At 40.9% G+C, this 10,251-nt stretch overlaps 1 protein-coding gene across 1 annotated transcript; it reads right to left on the minus strand.

Moving 5' to 3' along the window:
- Positions 1 to 967: 967 nt before the first annotated feature.
- On the minus strand, positions 968 to 9,696 carry LOC140238681 (membrane-associated transporter protein-like). The gene is made up of 6 exons (XM_072318581.1): positions 9,255 to 9,696; positions 7,601 to 7,753; positions 3,923 to 5,092; positions 3,157 to 3,267; positions 1,913 to 2,121; positions 968 to 1,183 (listed from the first exon to the last, which is right to left on the minus strand). The coding sequence occupies exons 1-6, from the start codon at positions 9,694 to 9,696 to the stop codon at positions 968 to 970; spliced, it is 2,301 nt and encodes a 766-aa protein (XP_072174682.1).
- Between the last annotated feature and the right edge of the window lie 555 nt (positions 9,697 to 10,251).

Here is a 10,251-nt window from a genome sequence, read left to right on the forward strand (position 1 = left end):
TAATATGAGCTCATTCAGCGGTCTGATTCAGATAAATATATCAGTATCTATATACACAAATCATCTCTCAGTCTGTTGCAATGTGTCATCACAATACTGTCCAGTTGTATCACAATATTTCACAAACACATTGATCTTGAAAGCTAGATATATCATTCAGAGAGGTGAAGGTTCAGGTGTGAGTTTCTTCAGTTTGTAGACGGACACAAATTGAAGAAACTCACACCTGTATAATACATTGATCTTTTTACGTATTCTGCAATGAAAATAAAATACTCAGAAAATTCGATTAAACCGCAGCAGCAGTTCAGCGGAAACAGTTTTTATGATCACAGACATCAATAAGATATCAAAAGATAATTCATGCAATTCACCATTGCTTTAATGTAATTAGTTATTAAGTCATTTAATATGACTGTCAACACGGATTTCCGAGGTCCCGATGATAGCACCATTATCATTTTATGACTTACCCTCATCTTGTCAAATCATACATCCGACGTCGCTCTATCGTCATTGATCTGCAGCTTTTGCTTTTTTCTGTGCTTACGAACAAAAAAAAAATCCTCGTGTGGTTAACGTTTCCTCAACATCAATGAATACAATAACCTTAGTGCTTCCCTATATAGAGGCCAAATTAATGCGTACTTATGCAGAGAGGAGTATAGTAAGTGGATATTACCAATCGTTTGAGATACAGACCTGCATTAGAGCAATTACTAGTTCAAATTCATAGTATTGACTATAATGACAGTGTTGGTACTAGTAATATCCTTGATATGATTCCCAGGCAGATAAAATTGCATTCTTGTTCGTTCTGGTAAGTGACTACAATGAGTGGTCCCGCTGCCTAGCTTTTCACCCTGTTTCACACACGATTAATCTCCTGCTGCCTCATCACACACTCTACTCGCGACGCTCAGTTGGGCATCATCGCACGGATACAACGTAACCATGGTTACGCTTCTCATCTAATCTCGTAGCTGATGAAACAGGCGGACAGCAGCGACGACACGAAGCCCGTGAGAGAGGCGAAGGTGACGATGGTTAGGTGAGTGCCGGTGGCGTTGATGAGGGGTCCGACCACGGTGGACGCCGTGATCTCTGCTATCAATGGTTGCCAGCCGACGACACCACAATCCGTGGCAAGCCCCCGTACTATCCCGCCTGGTGGATGTGTAAACTGACGACAAAGAGAATACAACAAACAATCAAACTATATGTAATCTAGAAATTATAAGCTGCCTACTTCTTTTTCACGCTTATTTACTTACTACATGAGGAGCTTTTTTAGTTGATCATGAGTTTTCACTTTCGATGAACGGATATGTACTCCTCATCATTGCCATTCATTCATTTTGGTTACCGCTACAGTCGTGTTTCTTATGTGTGCGGAATCCCTCGATGAACAATGATGAAACAAGGACGATGAATATTGAGAGTTCTTTTGACAAAAAATTGAAGATGTACAATGACACTGTCACTGAGGCGATTGCTCGTGTAACGAAGTTCGAGTCCATGACGTATATCAGATAATTTACGGGTAGAGGCCTTTATCAAATGATCGAACCGAATCAGCCACAAACCCGACCAAAATCAAAACTGCCAGGTTGCTATCACGTTAGACTCGACGAGCAGCTGTAGTAGTGTCGAATGTGCCAATGCTCTTTTGCAAACAGTCTTAGCCATTGTTAGCATCGCACGAACTATAATAACTCAATGCGATTACATCCAGATCCATACTTTTCTTGGAGGAATTAAAAAAACATTGTATAACCGATTATACTCACGTCTCGGTCAAATTCTCTCTTTATACAGGAAGATAAAATGTTATAAGTGAGGCCCCTTTCTCTTCGTCCTACCATTCTCTAATGAGGGTCATTGTGAGACAAAAGTTCGGCACTCTTCTCACCTTTGGCGACTCGTGGTACTTTGTGAGAATGTTCGTTGGTATCTTCAAAATGACCGCGTAGTTGATGCCGAACGTGACGCAAAGCGACATCGTGGCGTAGACGTTGTCGACGAAGATCACCAAAGCACCGCAACCTACGGCGAAGATGAGTTGGCCGAAAACGTAGATGGTTCGGAGACTGACCATTTTGTCCACATAGGACAGCAGTACTGAAGATGTGACAGAGAAGAATGATGAACACGGAAAACTACATGAAATCAGTAACAAATCTGGGTTCAACTTTATGCTGGTTGACAGAATGATGCCTCTTTTCAGGTATGCGATATTTCGTCGCTGAATCCACGAACCGGCACACGCGCACCGCCGGTGCGCGAAGTACATTTCGAATAGATCGCATTTAAAGATTTCCGGTTTTTTTTCCAACTATTAGTAAGATATGTTAATGGAATTGATATTCAATAAATTTCAATGTGACGTATGAGAAAAATCTGCTTTTTCTTGCTTTACATAAAAATACTCCCAGTGATTTAAAATATGCACACAGTAAGGCTATAAAGTTGTGTGTCGTTTTGTGAAAACTCAAGACTAGGTCCAAAAAAATCCACGAACCGGCACACGGCGCTTAGTGTCGCGCATTGCGCTCATGATTATCCGCAAAATAAATTCACGAACCGGCACACGGCGCTTGTGTCGCACATAGCGTCCAGGATTCTCCGCAAAATAAATTCATGAAGGTTGTTTTTCGTTCGGCCTTGTCGAAGATATTGTCTATCATCATTTGGAAGCATAGACACAACACGAAATTGCCAACAGCTTCTGCCAACATCACATTAAGGGTTGTCATTTCTGTAATCTTAAGCAGTATAGATATCATAATTACCACTAGTCCCAAAGAAGGTTCGTAAGAGGGGAGAGTAAGGGATTGGTATACTTCTCACTAATCACTAGGTGTATACCCTGAATTACTGCCATGACTACACTAACCCATTGAGTTTTGTTGGTATTTCGATTGGTATGATAAGTTGTTCACTCAAGAATAAGTAATCAAAACTAAAAGCTATACAAAACAAGGGAAATGATCAAACATTGCTTAACATTACTTCATTTCATATATGAAACTGGAAAGGTCGGGAAATTTCATGCCCCCTAAAAGACAAATCACACACAAACACAAACAAAAATGCTCAACATGTTCTGTATTGAGAATGAAGTATGGATGACTCAGAGGGCCCTGTGTTACTTACATCCGACGAAGACAGCTGTCGAAGAGTAGATGCACAGGCCCCAGCATCCCATTTGTACTCCCTTATTGTATCTCTCCAATGCAGATGAATTTGCCGGAGCGTCTGGGTCACCTGTTCAGGGGAAGGGTACGGGGGGGGGGGGGGAAACAAAATATGGATACCAAGTCGTCAGTCCTGCCCTGCTTAAGTATGCAATGGTATTGCATATGCATACAAATATAAGGTTTTGTCTTTCTGTCCTCGCTATGATGTACAGTAACTAAATAGGCCTACAACGATCTTGACAATGGTATTCATCAATATTGTTCGAAGGGACGTGCATAAAATACAGACCTCATGCTGAGGACCGTATACCTGTCCTCGTTGAGTTGAATCAGTAGTTATATTCTTCCTAAATATCCACGTGATTGATATAAGCTACAGTAATATTTTCGTTTATTTATGCTCCAGATTACTTCCATGATAATGGGGCCTATTTTGGACTGTCGTCCACACGATCAATAGCATTTTGGATGCTAATTATTGACTCCATGAAATTCAAGTCCATTTTATTAGTAAAACAAATATAAGCAATATATTACTCTTTTCAAAACTTATTTAGTCTAATATCATTCTTGAGGGGCGGGAGGAAGGCACTGAATGATAACAGTTATCCATCGGTATCTGTTATATATGATTTAGTTTGGATGTTTCATTTTATCGGTACAGCGCATTTATTGCCATCAGTTATGCAATACTCGACCAGATAGTCACTTGTTCATCTAACCGTGATAAACCGCCTGCCCCATGTAGTCCGTGAAGAACAGCATGACAGTCATCATTGCAACCCACGAGAAGTAGTGATTGAGGAGCAGGCGACGTAGGACGCACGGCATAAAGATGAAAGACTTCAGAAGATCTTTTACGTTCATTGTCTTCCCATCATCGGGGGAAGACGATGTCGGTTTCGACATCCGCGTCCTCGTGGTTGGCTCACTATCAGATTGAAGGCGGTTTTCCGTCCTCGTCGTAGAATCGATATCTTTCTGATGTGCCGACAACCCCTCGTCCTCCCTAATGGAGTCGTGTTCACAATCTTGAATGTCCTGACATGCCTGAGTGCCTCCATGGACCTTGTTGCCATGGAGATGGCCTGTACAATTTTCGCCATCCTCCACCAACTTGTCCTTGCCATAAACTGTGGAGCTAGCTTCATTGACATGGACTGGATTATCAAGAATGGGGTTATCATTACAATCATTACTGAGGTCATTGTTTACCCCGTTATAGCTTTGGTTGGTTTGTTGGACTTCATTCACAGTATGGGCGTTCTCAGCTGATCTTTCTGATGATGGAGGTAACTGGACATGGCATGACTCGGGAAGAGGTCCATCTCGTTTGAGGCGCTTCTTGTCTCCCTTCCTAAACGATTTCGTCTTTCGCCGTGTCGGCCGCACTCCACGAGGAAAGTCACAACTAATCGAATGAGCTTGATCTGGAAGCAGAAGACACCTGTCACTAGCATTGGTAACAACGTCCTCCAGCTCCGTTTGGTGCTGGTCCGAATGACCTCGCCCAAACTCACCTGCAGTGGCGCCAACATCATTTGGTCCTATGTAACCATGGTTGCTATACTCTGCCTCCGGGTCATCACCGTGGTATGCATCACTATGAACAGTGTCCGTTTCACTATGAAGGCAACAACAAAGGGATGTCGATGATACAGACGTCGGTGATAACGTCGACGATGACGATGAGGAAGACGATGACGACGTTGAGTGCTTTCTGCTCTTCAGGGGTGTTTCAGGAATGCTACAGAGGGAGAGGATGAGGCCGAGGGTGTAGAAAGTGACGTTGAAGAGGCAGATGACCCTCAACTGGCTACCGAGAGCTCTCCCGATGGGCAGTGCCATCCAGTCGATGGCGGTGAAGATGTAGCCCATACTACCACCAAGTCCTGTAAACAGAATGATAGGAAAGACTTGAATTTATTTCAACTTGAATTTATTTCAAAATATTTATCATTATCAAGTTTTGTTTAATGTTAGTCGGGTATTTCATATCAGTGAATACTTCTACTTACCTGTTAACATCTTGTTAACATCTTGAAGTGATATGCATCACTTCACAAGTTGTTAGATCCCATCGCTCTTAAGGGGAGTATCAAGAAGAACTCTAATTTCAGAGATGAAAGACATACGGCGCGCTGATGATTAATGCTTTCACAGTCCTTTTAGGATATAATTTTGTTATTGACTGCTATCAATCTTTTGTACATTCATGCAGTACGAAGTTATACATAATAACCTCACATGAACACAACAAACAACAATGTAATGCACATGATATCTTATGCGTATACACTGAATAAGACTATTTAACTTATCGCATGTTCGTATTATTGCTATCATCATGGAGCTAGTGACGTTTTAAAGACGCTTTTACCACCCTAATATTTTTCAGATTCAGGCGAGAAAGCAGTAATTGAAAATGACCACCAGTGTTGTGCTTTAGTTAATTCAGTTCAATAACCTAATCTATATACAACAACTCTAAACTATTGGTTCTAATCCTTGTAGCATGGAGCGGGCAGTGCGTAATTATTCAATTCATGAAATAACTTCTTGCGTCGAGATGTTTTCATTGCAATTGATTGACAAATTGCCCTAAAGCACTGAATTAATGTGTGTTTTAGTAATAGCCATGATAAAAATTATGGGCGTACATACTCAAGCAGCCATCGCCTCGACGCAAAAATTTCTTGAATTGAACAATTACGCATTCTTACCCGCTGCATGCTGTAAGGATTAAAACCAACGCTTGCTGTCGGCGAAAGCTCGGTGGTCTACTGTGGAGATGGCGCCTGTCCGGTGATCAGGAGGTCGTAGGTTCGAATCCTGCTCGAGTATGCACGCCTATGATTTTTTTTTTTTTTGATATCATGGCTACCACTAAAACACTGATTAATTCAGTGCTTATTTACGTCGATGTAGAGCAATCTGTCAATCAACTGGAATGAAAACATCTCGACGCAAAAATTTCATGAATTGAACTCTAAACTATACCTAGCAAACTAAGTACATGGGTATGACCAAGGGTGCCGAAAGAGGGGGGGGGGGGGGGGAGAGGGGGCACTGACCTGCCCACCACTTCCCACCCCATTATTTTTTCCTTTTTTTCCCTTTTTTTTTTGGGGGGGGGGACAAAATGATTATGCTTTCTACCAATACAAGAATGATTTTTATTGCTTGAACAATGCAATCATGTTTAAGCTTTTAATGAATACATTTCAGACGAATGACAAAGTGAAAGCGGCTTGCTCGCTATAGTTTTCAAAAGTTACAGTCATAGTCCTTTGAAGTGATTTTTTTTTTTCAATATGTTTAATTCACTAGAAATTCGATTCAAAATGCTCTATAAACGCGACCTTTCTACTCTGTCTTTACAAAAAGTCCCTATATACCGTGGAGGGGGGGGGGGCATCTTCCACACCTTCCCCCGCTCTGTCGCTTCGCCTCCTCGTCGGGATCTCACACCGTCACAAACTTATACCTGTAAACAGTCGAATGTTAGAATCATTTTTCTTCGCACAGATATTTTTACTATATGTCTCATTCCCTAGAAATCATGAAACTTTGTTTTTCTTGCTGTCTCCACATTCTGTTACATTTGTATTGTCAATTTGAATTTATTTGTATACCTTGTGTGAATGTTTTTATCTGTTTGAATGAAATAAACGCGAATTGAAAAAAAAAAAGAAGGAAGATTTGATATATCCTATAAACGCGACTTTTACACTCTTGTTTTTACAAAAAGTCCCTCCCCCGCTCGGTCGCTTCGCTCCCTCGCCGAGGATCTCACATCGTCATATAAACGTACCCCCGTATGTTATAATCATATATTATAGTCCTACGCACTGATTTTTCACTATGTTTAATTCCCTAGAAATTTGCTTTTAAATGCTCTATAGACGCGACTTTTGTACTCTGTTTTTACAGAAAGTTCCCATCGTGGGGGGGGGGGGGGTCCCCCTCCCACACCCTATTCCCGCTCGGTTGCTTTGAGGATCTCACACCGTCACATGAAAATGTGCCCCCGTCGAGATTTTGCCCCCCCCCCCAAAAAAAAAAAAAACAACAACAAACAAACAAACAAACAAACAAACAACAACAACAACAACAACAATGACAACAACAACAAAACAGAAGTGTTCCGCTTGGGTAAGACCTTTTCTTCGGGCATTAAGTTTGTTTGCACGTGCTTTGCAAACCTCCTCGCCTCGGTTCCTGAAGGGTTTATCAGGTACATTATTTGCAAAGTCCCTTAAGCTAGAGAGACGTAAAAACAGGGCATTAATTCAACAAAAAAGTTTGCAACGCAATATCGCAAATCACTTTAGCATACACCTGTTACATAACGATAAATGACGAACTTTTTGCAGCAGTAGAGAAAACGAATTTATTACCTGCGAAAACCACCCTGATATTGAGTGCCGTGTTGGTGTCGTCGTAATTGCAAACGTCGATGAGGTAAGCTCTGCAAGGAATGTCGCTGATACCGGCACAGAATTCGACAAGGACGACGCCTATCACGGTTAGTACGATCGACCACAGCATGTCTATATAGGTTCAGTGAATACAAACATATCATTGTACAAATTAATCCCATCACCGAGTGTGTTTGCCCATGATTTGATTTTCGTAATCATGCCTATATAATTATTTACCCAGACATTGAATAATCGGTGTTTATTCAGTATCAATGAAGGGTAATTTGTCAATGACTTGCAATAAACACATAATCATTATACACTACTTACTGTGAAAGATCTTTCCGTCATAAGGTATCATTCTCATAATCAAAACAACAGACTCACGAGACCAGAAGTTATGCTTAATTCTTTTGCTCCAATTCTCACAATGAATGAAACTTGTTAGATACTTAGTTTCCAGTTTGAAAGTACTCGGAACAAAAATGCGACTATAGTGTCTCTCATTTTATCATGATGAAAAAAAAAAGTCAAGCTAATGCCTACTGAAATGATTGCTGATTGCTTTAATCAAGTGAAAATCTGTATCATAAGCGCCTCAGTTTTACCATGAATAATGCTAACTTCTTTTCTCACGTAGACAATAGCTTGGACTTAACGATGTCGAAAACAGTTTATTAGCATGCATGGTGATATCAGTTCATGGATATCTTGTAATTGGTGACAGAATAATTTTCAAAACTTGCACATGTTTGAGAGCTTCTTCCCACCATGTTCGTGATGTTGGCATCACGTTAGTATTCAGTCAGCAATGTTCGACAACACTAGAAATTGAGCCAACATTCTTTCTCAAACAGTGCACGTCTGTCAGGAACACACAATGCTGATCGCACCTTGAAAACACTATTTGCTGACAAAGTTAGCGTTCCTTGAAAGATTAGATTATGTTTCGCACAGTCTCGTGGCATGATCATCAGCAATCAGCTTCACGAACATGCACACGTGCGTTTGTTTGTTGATTGAAAACGCCAATTTAGAGAAAAGAAAAGAAAATGTTGGACGAGACAAAAAATTGAAAGAAAATATATACGCCAAACTCAAAAGAAAATCCCACGTGTACTATATGCTTCATTTTCTTTGTCTGGTCATAGTCGACGGTTAATCTAAACAACACGCATAATTTATTTCACATGTCGGATGGGAAACTATCAAAAGCAGAAAATTTGATATTGACAACATATAGCGTCGCTACTTTCCTTCATGTCCGTGGGAGAAATGAGTTTGTTTTAAATCATGTTAATCAAGTCTTCCTTACACACATCAAACAGGTTTGATATTTCGTAATGACGTAAAGATCTCATCAACTTCTCTTTGAATTCTGTCCTGAAATCAACAACCATTCCAATGATATAATACAAATGCTTTCCTCACGCACAATCTTGATGAATAAAAATATGTAAGCGTAATAGCACAATTTTCGAATAAATGTTGTGGGTATGTCAAAGGTAGATTTCTCTTTTGAAAGACAATTTGTAAAAAAAAAAAAAAAAAACACAAACAAACAAGCAAGCTAACTCGCTAGTAACAATAATACTAATAAATAAAGATGCTCGGCATCTCCCGGATTTACCTTGGTAATTGTTGCTGATAACCTCCCCAATGTCGCCTCCATTGAGGTAGAGAACGACTCCCACGATGACGCCAACGCCAAAGAGCAGTATGAAGGGTCTTCTTCGCCCCCAACTGCTGCGGCACCGGTCGCTGGCGGGTCCAATAATCGGCATCAAGACGCAGCCGAGCAGCGGCGCCAGGAGCCACGAGACGCCATAGAATTTGGTGGAGAGACCAAGTTTCAGTAGGATGGGCGTCACCACTGCTGTCTCCGTGGCGTAGCTGAAATCAATGCCGAACTGTATGGCGTTGAATTGGACCAGCTGGCGGAAGCTGCGCTTTGGGTGTGACGAGGAGGACGTCGCCGGTCCTTGTTTCTGGGAGCTCATTGTGGTGGTCGATGACGTCGCCACACCCCTATCACCGCCGCAAGACGCCCCTTGATTTTCTAACTGATCCATGTTTAATGTTAGCTTTCATGCTTCCCATCACCCATTGACCGTTATATTCACAAGCAAGGGACGAGGCTGGGTTGTTTTGATGGACACTAACTAAAGGTCTTTTGTTGACTGATTTCCTTAACAGATAACAAAATGTCTGACCGTATCTCCAAATGGTCGACTACAGCATATAATGTGAGGCAGAGATTACACGGAAAGAGGGTATGACCTTTTGTGTTTGTCCGAAAACTTCGAAATCAACAAAACTAAGATTTGAGCCCTCGGGTGACGCTCTGTTTGACCAACGAAGATTCAGATTTACTGCAGTAAATAAAAACATCAACGCTATATAGATTTTGAAATTTCCTTACTGTAAATCTCAAACAACCTTGCATCCCATGCTTAGCCATATTGCGTATTAACATCTAGCTGCCTTTGATGGTCCTCAAACAAGACAGTTATGTAATAGATCAAAGCAAGGCATCTATAAGACATTGATATTTTTTTCATTTATTGATTCCTCTATCATTTACTACTCTATTTATTATATCTATAATCTATAATCCTTCTATCTTT

Source organism: Diadema setosum, chromosome 15 (assembly GCF_964275005.1).
Source record: "Diadema setosum chromosome 15, eeDiaSeto1, whole genome shotgun sequence".
NCBI lineage: Eukaryota > Metazoa > Echinodermata > Echinoidea > Diadematoida > Diadematidae > Diadema > Diadema setosum.